Source organism: Triticum urartu, chromosome 7A (assembly GCF_056163025.1).
Source record: "Triticum urartu cultivar PI428250 chromosome 7A, HENAU_Tu73, whole genome shotgun sequence".
Classification (NCBI taxonomy): domain Eukaryota; kingdom Viridiplantae; phylum Streptophyta; class Magnoliopsida; order Poales; family Poaceae; genus Triticum; species Triticum urartu.
The window spans coordinates 515919758-515942934 of NC_141879.1; the positions used below are offsets into that span (position 1 = coordinate 515919758).

At 45.3% G+C, this 23177-nt stretch overlaps 2 protein-coding genes across 2 annotated transcripts; both read right to left on the minus strand.

Annotated features, from left to right (window-relative positions):
- Positions 1 to 12273: 12273 nt before the first annotated feature.
- Positions 12274 to 14776, minus strand: LOC125518814 (uncharacterized). The gene has a single exon (XM_048683685.2). It carries the CDS (start codon positions 14659 to 14661, stop codon positions 12619 to 12621), a length of 2043 nt encoding a protein of 680 aa, XP_048539642.2. The 5' UTR covers positions 14662 to 14776; the 3' UTR covers positions 12274 to 12618.
- Positions 14777 to 15086: 310 nt separating this feature from the next.
- On the minus strand, positions 15087 to 20844 carry LOC125520037 (uncharacterized). Its single transcript, XM_048684831.2, has 3 exons — positions 20208 to 20844; positions 17511 to 17636; positions 15087 to 17177 (listed from the first exon to the last, which is right to left on the minus strand). The coding sequence occupies exons 1-3, from the start codon at positions 20640 to 20642 to the stop codon at positions 15486 to 15488; spliced, it is 2253 nt and encodes a 750-aa protein (XP_048540788.2). The 5' UTR covers positions 20643 to 20844; the 3' UTR covers positions 15087 to 15485.
- Between the last annotated feature and the right edge of the window lie 2333 nt (positions 20845 to 23177).

Here is a 23177-nt window from a genome sequence, read left to right on the forward strand (position 1 = left end):
GTTTCGGGCAAGCCATGGATTGATGCTTGTTGGTGGTGGGGGGTATAAACTTTAACATTCTGCTTGGGAACCTCCTATAATATGTGTAGCATGGAAGATATCGAGATCTCTCGGTTGTTATGTTGACAATGAAAGTATACCGCTCAAAATATTATTCATATCTATTTCAAAACCGAGCTCTGACACCTCTACAAATCTCTGCTTCCCTCTGTGAAGGGCCTATCCATTTACTTTTATGTTGAGTCATCATCCTCTTATTAATAAGCACCAGTTGGAGAGCACCGCTGTCATTTGCATCCATTATTGTTAGTTTACATTGAGTATGACTGTGACTGGATCTCTTTTACCATGAATTACAATGTCTAGTCAGTCCTTGATCTTTAAAGGTGCTCTGCATTTATGTTTTGCGGTCTCAAAAAGGGCTAGCGAGATACCATCTTGTTATATCATATCATGATTGTTTTGAGAAAGTGTTGTCATCCGAGATTTGTTATTATTGATCGCTAGTTGATTATGCCATTGATATGAGTAAACATGAGACCTAAATGTTATTGTGAATATGGTTAGTTCATAATCTTTGTTGAAAACATGAATACTGGCTTTACATATTTACAACAACAAGAGCAAACAGAGTTTGTAAATTTTTTTCTTTATCACTTTCAGTTTATCAACTGAATTGCTTGAGGACAAGCAAAGGTTTAAGCTTGGGGGAGTTGATACATCTCCGTCGTATCTACATTTCCAAACACTTTTCCCTTGTTTTGGACTCTAACTTGCGTGATTTGAATGGAACTAACCCGGACTGATGCTGTTTTCAGCAGAATTGCCATGGTGTTATTTTTGTGCAAAAATAAAAGTTCTCGGAATGACCTGAAAATCAACGGAGATTATTTTTGGAATATATAAAAAATACTGGAAGAATAATCCATGTTAGGGGGCCCACACCCTGCCCACGAGGGTGGGGGCGTGCCTACCCCCACTGGGCACGCCCCCTACCTCGTGGGCCCCCTGACGCTCCACCGACCTCAACTCCAACTCCATATATTCGTGTTCGGGGAGAGACAAATCAGAGAGAAGGATTCATCATGTTTTATGATACGGAGCCACCGCCAAGCCCTAAACTCTCTTGGGAGGGCTGATTTGGAGTCCGTTCGGGGCTCCGGAGAGGGGAATTCGTCGCCATCGTCATCATCAACCTTCCTCCATCACCAATTTCATGATGCTCACCGCCGTGCGTGAGTAACTCCATCGTGGGCTTGCTGGACGGTGATGGGTTGGATGAGATTTATCATGTAATCAAGTTAGTTTTGTTAGGGTTTGATCCCTAGTATCCACTATGTTCTGAGATTGATGTTGTTATGACTTTGCTATGCTTAATGCTTGTCACTAGGGCCCGAGTGCCATGATTTCAGATCTGAACCTATTATGTTTTCATCAATATATGAGAGTTCTTGATCCTATCTTGCAAGTCTATAGTCACCTATTATGTGTTATGATCCGTTAACCCCGAAGTGACAATAATCAGGATCATTACCGGTGATGACCGTAGTTTGAGGAGTTCATGTATTCACTATGTGTTAATGCTTTGGTCTGGTACTCTATTAAAAGGAGGCCTTAATATCCCTTAGTTTCCAATAGGACCCCGCTGCCATGGGAGGGTAGGACAAAAGATGTCATGTAATTTCTTTTCCATAAGCATGTATGACTATATTCGGAATACATGCCTACATTACATTGATGAACTGGAGCTAGTTCTGTGTCACCCTATGTTATGACTATTACATGATCGATCGCATCCGACATAATTCTCCATCACCGATCCATTGCCTACGGGCTTTCCATATATTGTTCTTCGCTTATTTACTTTTCCGTTGCTACCGTTACCATCACTGTAAAACCCAAAAGTATTACTTTTGCTACCGTCACTTTTTGCCACCATTACCACTACTATCATATTACTTTAATACTAAACACCTTGCTGCAGATACTAAGTTATCCAGGTGTGGTTGAATTGACAACTCAGCTGCAAATACTTGAGAATATTCTTTGGCTTCCCTTGTGTCGAATCAATAAATTTGGGTTGAATACTCTACGCTCGAAAACTGTTGCGATCCTCTATACTTGTGGGTTATCAGTGACGATGGAGATCATGATGGTGCTTTGGAGATGGAGATCAAAGGGCAAGATTATGATGACCATATCATGTCACATATTTTGATTGCATGTGATGTTTATATTTTATGCATCTTATTTTGCTTAGTACGGAGGTAGCATTATAAGATGATCCCTCACTAAATTTCAAGGTATAAGTGTTCTCCCTGAGTATGCACCATTGCTATAGTTCATCGTGCCGAGACACCACGTGATGATCGGGTGTGATAAGCTCTACGTTCACATACAACGGGTGCAAGACAGTTTTGCACGTGCAATACTCGGGTTAAACTTGACGAGCCTAGAATATGCAGATATGGCGTTGGAACACTGAGACCGAAAGGTCGAACGTGAATCATATAGTAGATATGATCAACATAGAGATGTTCACCATTGAAAACTACTCCATCTCACGTGATGATCGGACATGGTTTAGTTGATATGGATCACGTGATCATTTAGATGACTAGAGGGATGTCTATCTAAGTGGGAGTTCTTAAGTAATATGACTAATTGAACTTTAATTTATCATGAACTTAGTCCTGATAGTTTTTCCATATTTATGTTGTTGTAGATCAATGGCCCGTGCTACCGTTCCCTTGAATTTTAATGCGTTCCTAGAGAAAGCTAAGTTGAAAGATGATGGTAGCAACTACACGGGCTGGGTCCGTAACTTGAGGTTTATCCTCATTGCTGCACATAAGAATTACATCCTGGAAGCACCGCTAGGTGCAAGACGCACTGCAGGGGCAACTCCGGACGTTATGAACGTCTGGCAGACTAAAGCTAATGACTACTCGATAGTTCAGTGTGCCATGCTTTACAGCTTAGAATCAGGACTTCAAAGACGTTTTGGACGTCATGGAGCATATGAGATGTTCCAGGAGTTGTAGTTAATATTTCAAGCAAATGTCCGAGTTGAGAGATATGAAGTCTTCAACAAGTTCTACAACTGCAAAATGGAGGAGAATAGTTCTGTCAGTGAACACATACTCAGAATGTATGGGTACCATAACCACTTGACTCAGTTGGGAGTTAATCTTCCTGATGACAGTGTCATTGACAGAGTTCTTCAATCACTGCCACCAAGCTATAAAGGCTTCACGATGAACTATAATATGCAAGGGATGGAAAAGACAATTCCCAAGCTCTTCGCGATGCTAAAGGCTGCGGAGGTAGAAATCAAGAAGCATCAAGTGTTGATGGTTAACAAGACCACTAGTTTCAAGAAAAAGGGCAAAGGGAAGAAGGGGAACTTCAAGAAGAATAGCAAGCAAGTTGCTGCTCAAGGGAAGAAGCCCAAGTCTGGACCTGAGCCTGAAACTGAGTGCTTCTACTGCAAAGGGACTGGTCACTAGAAGCAGAACTGCCCCAAGTATTTGGCTGATAAGAAGGATGGCAAAGTGAAAAGTATATTTGATATACATGTTATTGATGTGTACCTTACTAATGCTCATAGTAGCGCCTGGGTATTTGATACTGGTTCTGATGCTCATATTTGCAACTCGAAACACGGGCTACAGATTAAACGAAGATTGGCTAAGGACGAGGTGACGATGCGCGTCGGAAATGGTTCCGAGGTTGATGTGATCGCCGTCGGCACGCTACCTCTACATCTACCGTCAGGATTAGTTTTAGACCTGAATAATTGTCATTTGGTGCCAACGTTGAGCATGAACATTATATCTGGATCTTGTTTGATGCGAGACGATTATTCATTTAAATCAGAGAATAATGGTTGTTCTATTTATATGAGTAATATCTTTTATGGTCATGCACCCTTGATGAGTGGTCTATTTTTGTTGAATCTCGATTGTAGTGATACACATATTCATAATATTGAAGCCAAAGGATGCAAAGTTTATAATGATAGTGCAACTTATTTGTGGCACTGTCGTTTAAGGTCATATTGGTGTAAAGCGCATGAAGAAACTCCATGCTGATGGACTTTTGGAATCACTTGATGCTTGCGAACCATGCCTCATGGGAAAGATGACTAAGACTCCATTCTCCGGAACAATGGAGCGAGCCACTGACTTATTGGAAATAATACATACTGATGTATGTGGTCCGATGAGTGTTGAGGCTCGCATCGGGTATCGTTATTTTCTGACCTTCACAGACGATTTGAGCAGATATGGGTATATCTACTTAATGAAATAGAAGTCTGAAACATTTGAAAACTTCAAAGAATTTCAGAGTGAAGTGGAAAATCACCGTAACAAGAAAATAAAGTTTCTACGATCTAATCGTGGAGGTGAATATTTGAGTTATGAGTTTGGTCTTCATTTGAAACAATATGGAATAGTTTCGCAACTCACGCCACCTGGAACGCCACAGCATGATGGTGTGCCCGAACATCGTAATCGTACCTTATTAGATATGGTGCGATCTATGATGTCTCTTACCGATTTACCGCTATCATTTTGGGGTTATGCTTTAGAGACGGTTGCATTCATGTTAAATAGGGCACCATCTAAATCCGTTGAGACGACACCATATGAACTGTGGTTTAGCAAGAAACCTAAGCTGTCATTTCTTAAAGTTTGGGGCTACGATGCTTATGTGAAAAAGCTTCAACCTGATAAGCTCGAACCCAAATCGGAGAAATGTGTCTTCATAGGATACCCAAAGGAAACTGTTGGGTACACCTTCTATCACAGATTCGAACGCAAGATATCCGTTGCTAAGAATGGATCCTTTCTAGAGAAGGAGTTTCTCTCGAAAGAAGTGAGTGGGAGGAAAGTGGAACTTGATGAGGTAATTGTACCTTCTCCCGAATTGGAAAGTAGTTCATCACAGAAATCAGTTCCAGTGATTCCTACACCAATTAGTGAGGAAGCTAATGATTATGATCATGAAACTTCAGATCAAGTGAATACCGAACCTCGTAGGTCAACCAGAGTATGGTCCACACCAGAGTGGTACGGTAATCCTGTTCTAGAGGTCATGTTACTTGACCATGGCGAACCTATGAACTATGAGGAAGCGATGATGAGCCCAGATTCTACGAAATGGTTTGAGGCCATGAAATCTGAGATGGGATCCATGTATGAGAACAAAGTGTGGACTTTGGTTGACTTGCCCGATGATCGGCAAGCCATAGAGAATAAATGGATCTTCAAGAAGAAGACTGACGCTGGCGGTAATGTTACTTTCTACAAAGCTTGACTTGTTGCGAAAGGTTCTTGACAAGTTCAAGGAGTTGACTACGATGAGACCTTCTCACCCATAGCGATGCTTAAGTCTGTCCGAATCATGTTAGCATTTGCCGCACTTTATGATTATGTAATTTAGCAAATGGATGTCAAAACTGCATTCCTTAATGGATTTCTTAAAGAAGAGTTGTATATGATGCAACCAGAAGGTTTTCTCGATCCTAAAGGTGCTAAAAAAAGTGTGCAAGCTCCAGTGATCCATTTATGGACTGGTGCAAGTCTCTCGGAGTTGGAATATACGCTTTGATAGTGTGATCAAAGCATATGGTTTTATACAGACTTTTGGAGAAGCCTGTATTTACAAGAAAGTGAGTGGGAGCTCTGTAGCATTTCTAATATTATATGTGGATGACATATTGTTGATTGGAAATAATATAGAATTTCTGGATAGCATAAAAGGATACTTGAATAAGAATTTTTCAATGAAAGACCTCGGTGAAGCTGCTTATATATTGGGCATCAAGATCTATAGAGATAGATCAAGACGCTTAATTGGACTTTCACAATGCACATACCTTGATAAAGTTTTGAAGAAGTTCAAAATGGACCAGTCAAAGAAAGGGTTCTTGCATGTGTTACAAGGTGTGAAGTTGAGTCAGACTCAATGCCCGACCACTGCAGAAGATAGAGAGAAACTGGAAGTCATTCCCTATGCCTCGGCCATAGGTTCTATCATGTATGCAATGTTGTGTACTAGACTTGATGTGTGCCTTGCTATTAGTTTAGCAGGGAGGTACCAAAGTAATCCAGGAGTGCATCACTGGACAACGGTCAAAAACATCCTGAAATACCTGAAAAGGACTAAGGATATGTTTCTCGTTTATCGAGGTGACAAAGAGCTTGTCGTAAATGGTCACGTCGATGCAAGCTTTGACACTGATCCGAATGACTCTAAGTCACAAACCGGATATGTATTTATATTGAATGGTGGAGCTGTAAGTTGGTGCAGCTCCAAGCAGAGCGTCGTGGTGGGATCTACGTGTGAAGCGGAGTACATACCTGCTTCGGAAGCAGCAAATGAAGGAGTCTGGATGAAGGACTTCATATCCGATCCAGGTGTAATACCTAGTGCATCGGGTCCAATGAAAATCTTTTGTGACAATACTGGAGCAATTGCCTTGGCGAAGGAATCTAGATTTCACAAGAGAACCAAACACATCAAGAGACGCTTCAATTCCATCTGCGATCAAGTCAAGGAGGGAGACATAGAGATTTGCAAAATACATACGGATCTGAATGTTACAGACCCGTTGACTAAGCCTCTTTCATGAGCAAAACATGATCAGCACCAAGACTCCATGGGTGTTAGAATCATTACTATGTAATCTAGATTATTGACTCTAGTGCAAGTGGGAGACTAAAGGAAATATGCCCTAGAGGCAATAATAAAGTTGTTATTTATATTTCCTTATATCATGATAAATGTTTATTATTCATACTAGAATTGTATTGACAGGAAACTTAGTACATGTGTGAATACATAGACAAAACAGAGTGTCCCTAGTATGCCTCTACTTGACTAGCTCGTTAATCAAAGATGGTTAAGTTTCCTAACCATAGACATGTGTTGTCATTTGATAAACGGGATCACATCATTAGAGAATGATGTGATGGACAAGACCCATCCGTTAGCTTAGCATAATGATCGTTTAGTTTTATTGCTATTGCTTTCTTCATGACTTATACATATTCCTTTGACTATGAGATTATGCAACTGCCGAATACCGGAGAAACACCTTGTGTGATATCAAACGTCACAACGTAAGTGGGTGATTATAAAGATGCTCTACAGGTGTCTCCGAAGGTATTTGTTGGGTTGGCATAGATCAAGATTAGGATTTGTCACTCCGAGTATCGGAGAGGTATCTCTGGGCCCTCTCGGTAATGCACATCAATATAAGCCTTGCAGGCAATGTGACTAATGAGTTAGTTGCGGGATGATGTATTACGGAACGAGTAAAGAGACTTGCCGGTAACGAGATTGAGCTAGGTATGATGATACCGACGATCGAATCTCGGGCAAGTAATATACCGATAACAAAGGGAATGACGCATGTTGTTATGCGGTTTGACCGACAAAGATCTTCGTAGAATATGTAGGAACCAATATGAACATACAGGTTCTGCTATTGGTTATTGACCGAAGATGTGTCTCGGTCATGTCTACATAGTTCTCGAACCCATAGGGTCCGCACGCTTAACGTTCGATGACGATTTGTATTATGAGTTGTGTGTTTTGGTGACCGAAGTTTGTTCAGAGTCCCGAATGAGATCACGGACATGACGAGGAGTCTCGAAATGGTCGAGAGATAAAGATTGATATATTGGAAGGTTATATACGGACACCGGAATAGTTTCGAAGAGGTTCGGGGATTTTTCGGAGTATCGGGAGGTTACCGGAACCCCCGGGAAAGTTAATGGGCCTCATGGGCCATAGTGGAGAGAGGGAGGCAGGCCACAAGAGGTGGCGCGCGCCTCCCCCCTGCCCAATCCGAATTGGACAAGGGGTGGGGGCGCCCCCCCCCCTTTCCTTCTCCCTCTCCGCTCTTTCCCCTTTCCCCCTCTTCGTTGGAAGGAAGGGGGGCGAAGTGGAGTCCTAGTAGGACTCCCCCCCTTGGCGCGCCTCCTCCTGGCCGGCCATCTCGTCCCCTTTCCTTTATATACGGGGGCGGGGGCACCCCAAAGGCACATCAATTATTCTCTTAGCCGTGTGCGGTGCTCCCCTCCACAGTTTACTCCTCCGGTCATAGCGTCGTAGTGCTTAGGCAAAGCCCTGCGCGGATCACATCGCCATCACCGTCACCACACCGTCGTGCTGACGGAACTCTCCCTCGACCCTCTACTGGATCAAGAGTTCGAGGGACGTCATTGAGCTGAACATGAGCTGAACACGGAGGAGAAGTACGTAAGTACGTTCGGTACTTGGATCGGTTGGATCACGAAGACGTTCGACTACATCAACCGCGTTAACCTAACGCTTCCGCTTTCGGTCTACGAGGGTACATGAACACACTCTTTCCCTCTCATTGCTATGCATCTCCTAGATAGATCTTACGTGATCGTAGGATTTTTTTTTTGAAATTGCATGCTACATTCCCCAACAGGTTTCTTATTGATTTTGGTGTTTCTACTACCGCACGACCCCTCTCTCATCATACAGCACCAACACAATCAGCATTGCTCGAGATCTTGTGAAGCATGAGCTCACCAAACATATTGGTGTGGATGCTTCTTACACGAGATCGCAGGTGTGGGACTAGATGGTGGCTCTTCAATTCGTGCCTTCCGAGCTCCAGCTAGCAGATTTCTTCACGAAGGCACAAAATCGAGCTCAACAAAGCTATTTCTTTCTAAACTCAGTGTTATAGATCCACCCTGAGTTTGAGGGGGGCTGTCAAAGTGTTATGGTATTGTGTATAGGGTAGTGTAGTTTTCTCCCTTGTATAGGGATTTATTTGCATATGTACATTGTACTTATCTGCCCTGTTAGGCCCATAGCAATACAAGGTCCATTCATCCATTCGTCTATCTAACAATATCAAATATCTACGAATGAACAAAATGAAAACAATAAACTATATCTCAGCTCCCCACAACCAAACAGATGCAAATAATCAACCTAACCAGAGAAAAGTATTCTTTTGCGTTGTTGGTTCAGCTGCAGAGACAAAGGAGGGAAGGGCAGATAACTATATATGTAAATGAAACCTTCACAAAATTAACACACACACATCTTAGGTATTTGAACCTATAGTGTAAAAAATAGCTACCTAGAACTGGTATAAGCAAGCCAAACAACAATGAATATATATAATCATATAGCATGTAAACCATGGGGAAATAACACAAAACAATGTGATAAAGATGGAACCGGAGGGACATACCAACGTAGCAATTGGCTGGGAGAGACGTACAAAGTTCTGCTATTCCATGCATTTGACTATAAGAAACTCTAAATTACTACAACTCCGATAGAAAAACTGGACATAAGATTTTTCCCAATTTTAAAATTCAAGAATAGGCATATGAATCAATAAGATACACACATATAAGCAATTCACTTTTTTTTTAATCTGAACTTAGGATTGATTTTTTATACACAATGTATCCAGTCCAGTTCCTACATGCGTACATTAAATTAGTACAACTCCAACAGAAACATTTGAATATTTGTTGCCAGCATATAGTTTCACCCGAAACAAAACCAAGTGGCGTTACTCGTTAGGACCCTGAAAAAACAGCCAGTTTCAATTTTAAACACAGTTCTAAGGGAGGTCTACCTAGGTTGTGCATGCCTGCATAAATCACACAAAGCTATCATCAGAGAAATCTAACTCCCACAAAGCATGCCATTTGATCACGTGACAATGTACATACTAATCGGTTCATTCGACTTTTTTGATGAATCGGTTCATTCGTCACAGCACGTGAATGAATCAACATGTCCATTGGAAGATTAGTTTTAGGACTGCGCCTCTGAACCTACATTGCCTTTAGATTTCTGGAGCTTCATTCGTCCAAAATGAGCTGGACCCAAGATGTGTCTTCACCAGTTATTAGGTTACCATGCTAACCAATAGTAACCAGTTTTGCCACTAAAATAGTTTGTTTTATAACCCCATAGAGAAACCTCGATAACTAAGCCTATTATTTGTAGCACTTCTGGCCAGAGTGTTTGTTTTCCTGCTCCTATCCATGTACACTATGAGCACACATTCTAGTCATGCTTTTCTTAGAGGTAGAACAATAGGTACACATTCTAGTCATGGTTGCATAGAAGTAGAACAATACAACCCATTTGCTGCTGACCAATTCTTTGGTTCATGTGGATGCATGTTTGGCTGATAAGGTCACACTTCTGACCATTTTTTTAGATAACGACACTTCTGACCGGTGTGTTTATTTTTCTGCTCCTATCCATGTACACTATGCACTTGCAGTTCCTATACAAGTGGTCTCTAGCTGTGTTGTCGCATTGATTTACTCCAGTTTGCTACCCCAATTTGTAATAGTTTGTCTAGAATGTGTACCCATAACACATTCCTTGCTTTCATTTTCTAAAATAAAAAAAATCAAGAAGCCTATTATTAGTAAGAATTAATGGTCTCCCGCAAAAAAGAAGTAAGAATTAGTGGTCAGGATACTCAGTGCATAATATTACGGAATATATTGAGAGACTCACATAAGAAAATTTGCACGAAATAAATAATGGGTGTGCCTATCAAGGCAACACAGATACTATTCTTTTCCTTGTTCAACATTCAACCAAAAGAATAAAAGAAGCATAGTAATGGACATCCTATGAGATCATCTCCAAATGTGGAGGCACTCACCCTTGGTACCGACCTTTGTAGCGGCTATGTTATATCCAAAGAATACTAAGCTAAAATAGGAGGGGAAGGCATGAGAAAATATAAGAACATCTGCACAACAAAAGGAAACTATGGCCCTGTTTGGATTCCTAGGTTAGAGTTAGTTTTAGTTAGTTGGGGATCAAATAACCTAAAAGTATCCAAACATGGTGGGTTAGTTGGATCTAACCCACCCCAAAAAACTAGCCCACACTAGAGGTGCTTATTTGGGTTAGTTCTTCTGGGCCCACTAAAAAAATAGTAAAAAAAGTTACCTCTCCCATCCAAATAGGGTCCAAAGTAATCAAATGATTAAGAAAGAATATTTATTGTCAATCTAACCATACCATCCAAACATCTCTTTGGTTAGAGTTAGTTTAGGATTAATTTAGGGTTAAAATATAACTCTAGCCTCTAACTTAGTTAGAGTATCCAAACAGGGCCTATATGTCAGGAACATACACACAGATAGATGGTATGGCAAAAGAACAACCAAAAAACCTGAAGGGCTGCGACATATTGTGTGTAATGCAGAAGAACAACTGAAAATCCTGATGGCATGGTATAAAAACATGATGAAACAAAACTCAATTTGGTAAACCAATATGTTTTCAAGAAAAACAACCTCTAAAGCAACTCACACCCATACCAATGTCAAACAGATAGCAACACTGTTTCTTAAAAGCCTATGATACTATTCGTATTTACAATATATATGCTCAGATATATAGTAACAAAATTGAATAATTTAAGTACTTGGACAGAGCTGGGTTGCAGCAGAGTGTCATCGACGGTGAAGTGACAAGTTGCAGCAAAGGGCTTCATGGCAAGGCAACAGGCTCAAGCAGAACAGGGGAGTGAACATGCATCTACACAATAAAATTTTAAGCATGGATCTGCAACTAAAGATTGCCCAGATGGAAGAACAATAATTTGGGCAAATGATTGAGCTACACATGAGAATAAGATGATCTAATGAGTGCAAGTAAAAAATTCTTGCATGAACAAAATTGTACATATAGACGGTCCAGCTTCCACACATGAACAAAAATCTACAGATAGACACAGCCCAGCGTGAGCAAAATTCTACAGAGACAAACGATGGCAAAATCAGATCAATTCTTTCATGTGACCATCCATCCAACCTGAAATCTACAACAATATATGGTTATACACCTGGAATTTGATATGTGTTTCCGCTGGAGCAATTCCTACAAAATTAAAGAAGACCACACCAAAACAAATGTAAATCCAGATCTACCTCTCCTTGAACCAAACCAAATCACCAGGGTTTGCTGGGACCATAATAGAGGTAAATGGTTTTATACATTTTGAGTATCACCCAATGTTTCTGGTTGGGATTGACGTTGTACACAAAGATGTAAGCAAGCTGTGTAGCAAAGATGAAAAAATGAAGAGACTGCATGTTGACCTACTCATGATGTAATCCCTCCGTCCAGTGTCAAAAATGTCTTATATTATAGGAAGGAGGGAGTACTTTTCAGCCATTGCTATGGCAAGACAGCACATCAACACCTGAGCAACACAACAAATACCGGAGACCAGCTACAACACAGGTATAGTTTTAATAAAGAAACATAGTGCTTAGAAATGTTGATTTGAATTTTGAACCTTGTCAGCAAGTGGTCCAGATATGAACCAATTACACAACCAATGCCCATCTTTATTACTAAGAACACACCCAACTATTTTTAGAGAACGACGTGCAATGCTAGAATAGTTATTTACCACCTTCTGTGACTACAGTAAACTTCAAGCACTTTGGACATCTATAAGGTTCATCATCATATCGAATTCAGGGCATTTCACCATTCTTCAATACCAAGTATCCATCTTCATTTGATATGCAGAACTCAGTCACAGCCTGATGGCTGAATTCAGGGCATTTCACCATTCTTCAATACCAAGTGTCCATCTTCATTTGAGATGCAGATCTCAGACACAGCCTGATGGTACTCTTTCTCACTAATTTTTCTCTTTAAGATACTCAGAGCACAATCAAGGATTTCCTGCTTCTTTAATGTTCCATTGGGAACTCTATCACGGAAGAGCTTAATGAGACAATTTCGCACACTAGCCTTCTCCTCGGACTTTTGAACATATAAATCATGAACAGGAACAGCAACAAGACGTATTGAAGCATCAAGCTCTTTACGAGAAAGAGAAACACAAGTTTGTGCAGCATTTGACAGAGCTTGGAATCTTCCTCCATCTTTCCTGTCAGAGGCATATTTTACTGCCAAGTGCCTCAAGTCTCTAACAACGGCCGGAAAGCTGCGAACTTTATTGGCAGTGAAGACGCTATCCAAGACAGAGCGCACATGGTTTTCACTTCCTTGAACGAGGCCGTCCTTGGTCTTACCCATTACTGGATCAGGCCCTTTCACAGGAATGTTAGATTTGGTTGAGTTCTTGGTTTTCCTTTGTTCAGTAGCGCTGCATTTCTCTAGGGGGTCAGGCATGGTTGCAGCACGGACCGACCAAGCATTTTCTTGCTCCTTGACTATATGGGAATAACGTTTTATGAAGGATGAATCTGCTGCGACTATAAACTTGTAGTCTTGAAGCTTATCCCTTCTCTTACCCAGCGGATTCAATATCATGTTCCTTGTTCGCTCATCTCTGATCAGTCTCTCCACATACTTCACAGGTATGGATTCCATTTTTGTAAACTCGAGCATAATTTGATCCCTTTTGGAAGCGAGTCCATCATCATACAACAAAGAACTTCGGCAGACCCATAAACCACGCACCAAATCAGCATACACTGGAAGAGTTTCCAGAAGGTCTTCCTCCGAACAGTCTGGAGCAAGATGCATTAGAGCAACAAATCGAGTCACTTGTGACACCTCAGTAAACCATTTCTTCAGGCGCTCTTCCAGTGGCAGTGAAAGCATCTCCCGGATCGCCTGGCTTCTGTTAATATTCTTGCTGCCTGTCGGCCCTCCGGGACACAATGACAATGCATAATCATGTGTGCTCATTGTGAAATCTATAGACCTGCCCTCGCTTGCTACCATCTCAGCATAGTACTTGCTTGCAACATCACTCCCAGCTGGTTCGTAAGTGAGAGAAATCCATGGCTCAGGTTCTTTAGGGGAGTCCTTGGAACCATCTGGGTACTGATTTCCCTTAGCGGATGGAACAGCCTTGCCACCAGCACCACCACCATTTGTTTCCACCTGTTGCAAAGGCTGCCTAGTACGCGAAGCACCAGAAATCAGATGCGGCATTGACGGCCGCAGCTGCATCACCGCATCAAGATGATTCAGATGAACCATGTTGCCTCGGAGAACCCCGACGGCATAGTCAGACACATCAGCCGCCTCCGATGATGACAACGTCTGGGTCGTCACCCTCAAAGACCCAGAAACCTCCGGGTCGTAGTTGTCGCTCTGCGTGTCGACCTCCAAGTCCACCTCAACCTTTGAGCTCCCTGGCTTCACGCGCACCTCCTTGCACACCTCACCGAGCTCGTACGGACGCCAGCATGGCCTCAGCGGGTACTGCATGATGTACAGCTTGCTGTCCTTGTCGAAGGGCTTGGGCGTGAAGTAGACGTCGATCTCCCGCACCACGAAGTCCTCGTCCTCGACATCCATGTCATCCGCGCCCTCGCCGGGGCCCACCCTGTCCGCGTCGGTCTCCATCGCGTCCACGCCGCCCTCCGGCAGCGTGGCCGCCGCCGCCGCCGCCGCGGCGTGGGGGTCACCCTCCTCCGGTGTTGGCTCCGGCTCCGGCTCTGGTTTGTGCTTGGGCTTGGGCGCCGGCTTGGCCTTCGGCTTCGGCTTGGGTTTGGGCTTGGGCTTGCCCTTGACGTTGGGTTGGAAGCGGACGGAGGGGGCGGCGGCGGCGGCGGGAGAGGCCGGGGCGTCGAGGGAGGCGAGGTCGGCCATGTCGATGTCGCCGTCGGTCGCCATGGCCCGCCGCTGGCGGCGTGCTGCTAGGGTTGCGCCGCCGAGGGGATTTGGGTGTTCTATTTCTCAGGAAGGAAAGAGGTGTGCGGCAACTCGGGGGAGACGAGCAACCGTCGCAGCTTATTATCCCCGTGCGCTGCTTTGGGCTTGGGCCTGCAGATGCAGAAATGGCAGGCCTGGATGGCAACGCTGGACAACTCCCTCAAAAAATAAAAAAACTTTGCGAGGTTGCCTCAAAAAAAGAGAGAAAAAACACACAATTTTGGCTGGTGTACTGCTGCATCCAGCCAACCACGCGGCGCTTTGGTTTGGGCACGTAACACGAACGTGAACGTCCATCGATCTTGACCACATGCTTTCATTCATGGGTAGTACTATCATATAATCAGACGATCGTTGCAAGATCGCGCTGAAAATTCAAGCAGACGGGAACAATAGTACAGCTCTCAAGCTTTCTTCCAGCCATTAGCTTTGCCACGGGTGTTTCAGGTTCCTACTTCTACATCCACACATATAATACTAGTACTATACAATACAAACATTACAACAACAGGTGATTACCGAAAGTCCATCTCTACTACGTACATTCAATCATTCAATCATAGCCGGATGAGCCTGAAGGATGCAGCAAATCTACTCAAGGGGGTCTGTCTCTCCTCCCCCATGCAGCTACAATTCCGCATATCCCGCCCGCGACCCGAGACCCGAGACGCCGCGCGTGAAATTCTAAACACATCAAGTCACATTAACTTAAAATGCAGCTCCATGCCGTAGGAAACCACAACATGGAAGCTCATCAGCCCAAGGGTGCCAGCCAGTCGGTGTGCTCATCTCCTTGTGCTGATCAAGGGGTAGCCCGACGCCCTAATCCGGGCATGCTGCCCCTCTAGCCTCGCTTGCAGTAACTTCGCCTTGAGCGTGTTGTCTTTTGAGCCGAGAGACCGCGCCGGCGAGGACTCGGAGATTTCATGGTCCAGCGACGACCGATGATGATTCTTCAGCTGCCATGATGGACTGCGCAGGTTGTGCATGTCACCTGTGGTGGCACACTCAGATATCTGGTAGTCCAATGACGCACGTTGGTTCTTCAGCTGCCAGGATGGACTACGCAGACCACGCAGGTCACCGGTAGTAGTGCATTCAGATGTTTGGTAGTCCAACGGCGCGCGCTGATGATTCTTCAGCTGCCGGGCTGGACTGTGCAGATTGTGTAGCAGATCGCTTGACGACGCGGCACACTCACGAAACTGGTACGTCCGGGGATGATGATCATGGGGTTTTCGCTCTAGAAATGCATGTTGAGGAGCCTCTGATTTGATCTTCAGCAAGTCATCGTGCAACCGTCGAGAAACTTGGGTCATGACTGTTTCGTTCTGCTCATCTATAGGATCAATTTTGTCACCGTTGCGAGAGCTGATTTCTGGCGCTGAAGTATTCAGCTGTGCTTTGCTGCTTCTTGGCTTTACCTTGCCTTTTTCTGAACAAGGTCTTGCGGATGAGATCCTTGAGCCCTCAACAGACAGACCATCGGAGAACTCCAGCCTTCTCATTGGTGAATACATGCAGTCGGCGACTGTCCGTCGAGTTCCTGCAAGGTCATGAGTCTGCACAGCGTCTCCATGCATGTTCAACTCAAAGCAATGCAAGTCGCTAGCAACAGAATTTTCATCATCTTCAGCTAACCGGGGGGCACTGGTGGCTCCATTTAAGTGCAGAGATTCGAGGGACTGTCGGCACAAGCTTGCATCTCCCTTCTCATTACCAGCATGTTTGTTAATACCGTAGAAGTTGCTTGATCTTCTACCATGAAGGAAACTCCGTATTTCACCGCTCAACCTCTCCGTGATTGAGGTTTTCCCTTCTGAATCTCCCCTGGCATCAGCATTTTGCATCTGTATTCGCTCGTCCAGCCATGCTTCCGAAATATGAACCACCAACTTATCAGTTTTCTGTTCATACTCCTTTACATGCCTTTGCTTTAACACCCTCACTTCCTCTTCGTAGTTTCTGATTCCTAACGCAAACTCGTCGCAGAGATCTTCCAACAGGCGGGTTGCTTTCTGCTCTTTCTCCAGGTCCTTTACAGCCTTGAGAAATGCCGGTTTCATCGCAGACAACTCTTTCCCTAACTTCCTGTGGAGATTCTCAGAATGTTTCCTCAGATGTCTCTCAGCTTCAAGTTCCTCTTGCAGGGAACAAAGGGTTGCTCTAAGCTTCTCTTGTTCCTTGTTTTTCCGAGCCATTTTGTCTTCAGTGACTTGCCTGGCCAGAGACTCGATTTCATAGTGATATCGCTGCCTCTCTTGTGTAAGCTCTTGAACACGTGCCTGTGTATTCTGCAACTCCGATTTCAATCCCTTAACTGCTGACACATCAACCGCATGCTGTTCTTCCAAACTCCAAATACGATTCAGAACTTTCAATAGTTCTGTTGATGTTTTAAGATTGCAACCTGCATCCCTATATCTGTCCCTGAAATTCAACGACCGAGTAGGACTGACGAGGTTTATGGTAGCAGCCTGTTTAATGAAAGGACAGACAAATACAATTGTGAGAAACATGTTTCCTCCAATGTTTATAGCTGCAAAATACTAAACCAATAACACAACATGTCATCATTGGCGACAGGATAAAAGATGGCATGACCAGTAGCGTGCACGATCACACCGGCTACAGAAATAGTATTGGCATTCCAGTCTAGAGATAATAATGCATAATAAGCAACAAACATAATAAGCATGCAAGTCACTCTTGTACAGATTCAAATGCTAAATTTGATTCCATAATGACATGACAACTAAAACACCAAAATTACCAAGAGATGAGTAAAGGGAGGGGATGTGTGTGCATACCCCAATTGAGCTAGTGTAACTTGCAGGAGAAAGAGACTGCCTTGAATGGCATCGATCTTCATGTAACTTTTCATGTTCCATCAATGGTGCTGAAAGATCCCTACCACAGCCGCCTGAAATATGTGGCTGAAATGCGACAGAAGTTATGGAATTCAGAACTCATGGCTTTGTAAAATAACAAAACACTAAGCTGTGAAGCTTACAGCAGAAAACATAATTCTCCATTGGAATTACATTAAGAGATCTCAAAATGCATGGCTTTTGGAACAAAAGAACTTAAGCTTTGGCACCTCAAAGAGAAAGCATTGCTCCCTTTAAGCAAAACTAGTTCAGGAAGCATCATTCATAAAATTCATGATATTCTAGTTGGCATGAGTTTGGTAAATCTGAAACCATTGAATTATGGCACTGATAGCAAAAATTTCTCTTCAGAAATTTATTTACTTAAAATCGCAAGATCCTATTGATTGAGCATGTGCATCACTATAAGAAAAACAGAACATGATCCTACAATAGAACATTGCACCAAACAGTTATACATCCAATGTGATCCGTAAGTACAAGACAAACTGAAAGCCTTAAGTATGGCATGTGTTATGGTGATACGGCATTGTTCAGGCTAATCAGCAAAGGGGGAACAAAACATGCTTCCATAATCTATAACTCCTAAACAGGTCACACCATGGAGGGCAGAAGCCTTTTGGTGTGTGTTTTGTAGACAAATGTGGCTTTATGGTGCTTGGACTTCGAGAGAAAGATAGCAGAACGTAAGCTTTTTACCAGTCTTGGACTGCAAGCTCGTATATTCTCTACGCCTCTACTATTTCATTCCGTATATTCTCGTTATGGCCACATGGCTATGCTACTCATTTATTACTGTGACACTTTAGTTTATCTAATACAAGCTGGGTGTTTACCTTTGTCAGGGAAAGAAAATTTAGAAGAACATGAAGGTACAGGTGCATTTTCGTATATATTCTGGGACCATTGCATAGTGGGGAACATTAAGGATAGTTTATCTAATACAAGCTGGGTGTTTTCCCTTTTTTCAGAGAAAGAAAATTTAGAAGAACATGAAGTACAGGTGTGTTTTCGTATATATTCTGGGATCATTACATGGTGGGGAACATTAAGGATAGTTTATCTAATACAAGCTGGGTGTTTTCCCTTTTTCAGAGAAAGAAAATTTAGAAGAACATGAAGTACAGGTGTGTTTTCGTATATATTCTGGGATCATTACATAGTGGGGAACATTAAAGATAGTTTATCTAATACAAGGTGGGTGTTTCCCCTTTTTTCAGAGAAAGAAAATTTAGAAGAACATGAAGTACAGGTGTGTTTTCGTATATATTCTGGGATCATTACATAGTGGGGAACATTAAAGATAGTTTATCTAATACAAGGTAGGTGTTTCCCCTTTTTTCAGAGAAAGAAAATTTAGAAGAACATGAAGTACAGGTGTGTTTTCGTATATATTCTAGGATCATTACATAGTAGGGAACATTAAGGTTATAATTACAAGGAGAAAGCATATTCTTCAAGCTCAGATATATACTAAAACAATTGCCAAGATTTTATGGCAAAGATCCCAACTGATAGAAGATGTGTTTACACCTTTAGAATTGGGATTTTGCTAGGAGAACATCAAGAAAAAGAATCACAATCATCACAGTAATCAACCATGCAAGTCAAATGCAAGGTAGAAATTCACATCAAGTCCATCTCAAAGAACTACGAATACATAGGACTGCTAGAAATATTTGCCAGCTCCTGATTTGTGAATGATCGCCCGGAGGTTTTTCCTTTTAACATTCTACGTCTCTTCCTTAGCTTTTGCATGATCTTAAAATAATCAACCCAAGAACACTCAGAGAACTCGGTGATCCTAAAGAAAATTTCCTAACGAAAAAACCCTCCACCATATACGGTTGATGACATGTTTGATGTTTCAACACCAGTGCATTTCGAACTAATACTGTTACTAGTATTTAGTTGCAGGTTCTATGTGCAAAACATACTCCAAATTCCCCTAGAAGAAGGGCAGTCCAAATTCCATTCTGTTGAGGCAACTGCTGAGTGATAAATTTCAGGGCATTTTATCACTAAGCAGCCAATGCACAAGGGCCAGGGGAGGACCACATTAACCGTATATGTGCCAGAAAATGTGTACGAGCAAACCCTCAATTGAAAGGAAGGTACAAGTATATACTACTGTGACAGCAGTGGATTGCGGCTTTATTGCACATTACTTCTTGTCTTCTTGACAGTTCAACACCACAAAAGTGGAGAACAAAATACTAGTAAAATCTCAGAGTGATGCTAATCGAACGGTGTGCTTGGTGCTGGATTTTAGGACCTGATCTCCGCCTCGCGAAGAACCGAGCAAGGGGCACATTGCAGTTAGGATTTTCTAGCGCCGAAATAGTAGCTAAATCTCAAGAAGCAACAACATATGATATCTTGCTGTGGCAGAAAGCTAATCTATCCGCCGCACTGACAAGTACACTAGAGAACAATTTCTAACATACTCTGATCCACTGAAAATTCGGCGACAATGACATGATGCCAATGCAGAGTATTGTATGGAGCTAGCAGAAAAGGACTGCAAGGGAAGATAATAACATGCCGCGACAGACTAGCGACATCACCGACGTTGACCAGGAAAAAGCAGAGAGAGGGAGGTAGCGGAGCACTCACCCGATCCACGTCGTCGTCGTCGTCGCCGCCGCGGTGAGGGGACGCGGCGGGCCCCCTCCGCGCGCGCCTGCGGATCCGGCGGCCGGCGCCCGCGGCCCTGACGACGTCCTGGATCTCCCACAGCGTGGCGCCCAGCTGGCGCGCGGACGCCCCCGACGAGCTCCTCCTCCCCGCCGCCGCCGCGTCCGCCGGCTGCTCCTCCGGCCGCGGCGGCGACGCCTCGAGCTTCCAGGACGGCGAGGGCGTGGCGCGGCCCGCCCTCCGCCGCGCCCGCGCCGCCGCCAGCTCCCGCCGCAGCGGCGCCGGGGCTGCTTGGTCCTCCTGCGCCTCCCGCGGCCGATTCGGGGTCCCGTGGCCCGGCTGCTCCCCGCCGACGCCGCATTTCCGCGGCACCGCTGCCCCTGCCGCTGCCGGTGGCGGTGGCTCTACCTCCATGGCTGCCGCCTCGCTATCTTGGGCCCCTTCCGCTTCCCCTCCCTTCCCCTGCCTGCTTTTTCTTGCCCTTCCTTGGACTCTCTGACTACGGGGCTGCCATCGTGCCCTGCGTCCTCAGCTTCGCTCCCTTGTGCTGTCTCCCTGCGCACAGTGCTTGCGGCAGTAGGATCCCAGGCAGTAGAGCGGGAGGAATGTATTTTTTTACCGCCGAGGTGTGAAGGGAAAAGCGGTAGCCTGCTCCGGAGAACGGCGGTTGTCAGAGGCGAGGAAATTTTTACTCCACTTGCGGCGCATTGATTGATGATTGAACACTCACTCGCTCGCCACGCCGCGTGTGGCGCTACACGTACTCTACATAGCCTCCGCCGCCCCCACCGCCCCGACGCCTCTCTCGCCACCCAACTCAGGCCAACTCTACTGCCCAACCCCATCCCGTCCGGCGTTGTTCGTTCGGGTTAAAAGAGACAAACTAGACGACCCAGCGCGCGATGGTCTGGATCCATCTAATCTGTTTTATGTTCGGATCAATTTATTTTGAACGCAAACATGCGTCGGGTTTGTGTCGAGCAGGACAGCGAACGGGCGCGCGACTCGTTTGCGTCAGGGCCGCATGCCAGGCGGCCACCTATCTCTAACCCGCCAACATCAATGCGCACGCGCGGGTGGACTCACCTATCATCCGTCAAGCGAATAGTCACCGTCCTTCTTCAATGGAAAACCGTGGACCGATCGTCGTCCACACTTCTCACTCCGGCCCCTCTTTGCCCACTCAAAACCCGACACTTCCCAAACCCTAGCTGCTCCCCATCCTTGAACTCGCCGGCCGGCCGCAGCCATGGGGCTATGGAACTACGGCCGCAAAGCGAAGCACGGCCGCGAGGCCGGCTCCTCCTCGGGACGTCGTCACGGCTCCGTGAAGAAGGATGAGCCCGCATCACCGCCATGCACCTCCAATCGAGTCCCCGCGCCTGCCCCCTTCACCATCACCGGCGAGCGCGCCCGACGGTACCTGGCCGCGGACGTGTGTTGGTGGTAGTGGGAGACAAGGACACCGGTCCCGTGGAGCGACGTGCACCTCCCCAACAATTGGCACCTCTTCGCGGATCGGGTCCCGATCCCACCGGTCCCGATGAGTGGCCGTGCGCGGCGCGATGAGATCGAGTGCCGCCGCCTCCTCCACCCCAACGACCTCTACTACGACGAGAGGTACGCCCCCGACTTCGTGTTCTGGGACACGTGGCTCCAGGACGAGTGCGTTGTGCGGCGCGCGTCCTACTTCGTCGACACGGTGTCGGGGCCACGGCGGCCACGACGGGAGGTGCGCGGGCGTAAGCGGGTGCGCGGCCTCACGCCCACGCCGTCGCCTTCCTCGTCTCCGTCACCACTTCCCCCTCCTCGCATGACAGCGGAGGAGGAGGCCCATATCATGGCGCGTGTCATGGAGGACTTCATGCGCACGCACGAGAAGCATCAATGGGAGGGCCTCAAGGAGATGACGGCTCTCTCCGCGGCCGGCGACGTCGTCATCCCCGAGTTGAAGATGGTGGCGAAGGAGGAGGTGATGGAGGAACCGTCGGTGGCCGCGTTCAACCCGGACCTGGTGGGCCAGCACTTGAGCTGGCCATGCACGGCTCCGGAGACGACGACCGTCGTGGGGGGAGTGGACTGGTGCCCCACGCTGCCGCACTCACCAGAGCGGGACGCCTCGTCGCGGGAGGAGGTGGTGCAGGCACCTGCCACCTTCCATCATGCCGCCCCCGTGCACCATGGACCGCCGGCCCATCTGTGGACGCCGCCGGACTATGTCGATCTCGTCAGCGACGACGACGACGACACCGGCGGCCGCTAAAGACGGCGACGATCACGGCAGGAGTACGCGGACGGCGTTTATTTATTTTGTTTTTATGTAAAAATTATGACACTGGACCGTTTAAGTGAACCGTGAAACTGGGCCGTTTTGTGGCCGTGAGCCCTAAATTATGTTTTAAATTTTTTTAACTGCGTTTATTTACTTTTTAGGCATTTTATTTTATTTTTTGTTTTTTTAATCATGTAACCTTCGAATATGATTTGAAATGCGGTCGCGCGTTGGACGCACCCACGATCCAATGGACAGACGTGGACATAGACGACCTCATTGCCATCCCAAAAGAACAAAATCCGACCAAACCGAACGTCCAATGACAAAGCTACGTCTTGGCGAAATAGGCTATGCCCCGCCTATGTTGTAGCAAGTTTAATGAAGGTTGATAGGTAAATTAGACCAAGCTGATAAAAATAGTTGGCTTTCTTTATACTGGCCCGTCCAGGTTTGGGGCTGTAGCTCCGCTACTGCGAACGTCCGTCTCTGGTCGTGCGGTGGAGTTGGCCTCACCGGCCCGACTGGATTGCTCGCCGACGGCCGACCCTGGCTGGCTGGCTAGCCTTGTATTCCTTGGGTTGTGGTACAGCTCGGCGTGCACGTACGAAACGTCTGGTCGATCGGTCTATTCGACCAACGGCACGGGCGTGAGGTGAAGGACTAGAGAGAGCAGG

Coding starts and splice junctions, on each gene's coding strand:
- LOC125518814 (XM_048683685.2), bottom strand. CDS start 14,661: ATGGCGACCGACGGCGACATCGACATGGCCGACCTCGCCTCCCTCGAC.
- LOC125520037 (XM_048684831.2), bottom strand. CDS start 20,642: ATGGAGGTAGAGCCACCGCCACCGGCAGCGGCAGGGGCAGCGGTGCCG. Junction 17,637..20,207: donor ACGACGACGACGTGGATCGG/GTGAGTGCTCCG, acceptor GTCGCATTTCAG/CCACATATTTCAGGCGGCTG. Junction 17,178..17,510: donor GTTACACTAGCTCAATTGGG/GTATGCACACAC, acceptor TTCATTAAACAG/GCTGCTACCATAAACCTCGT.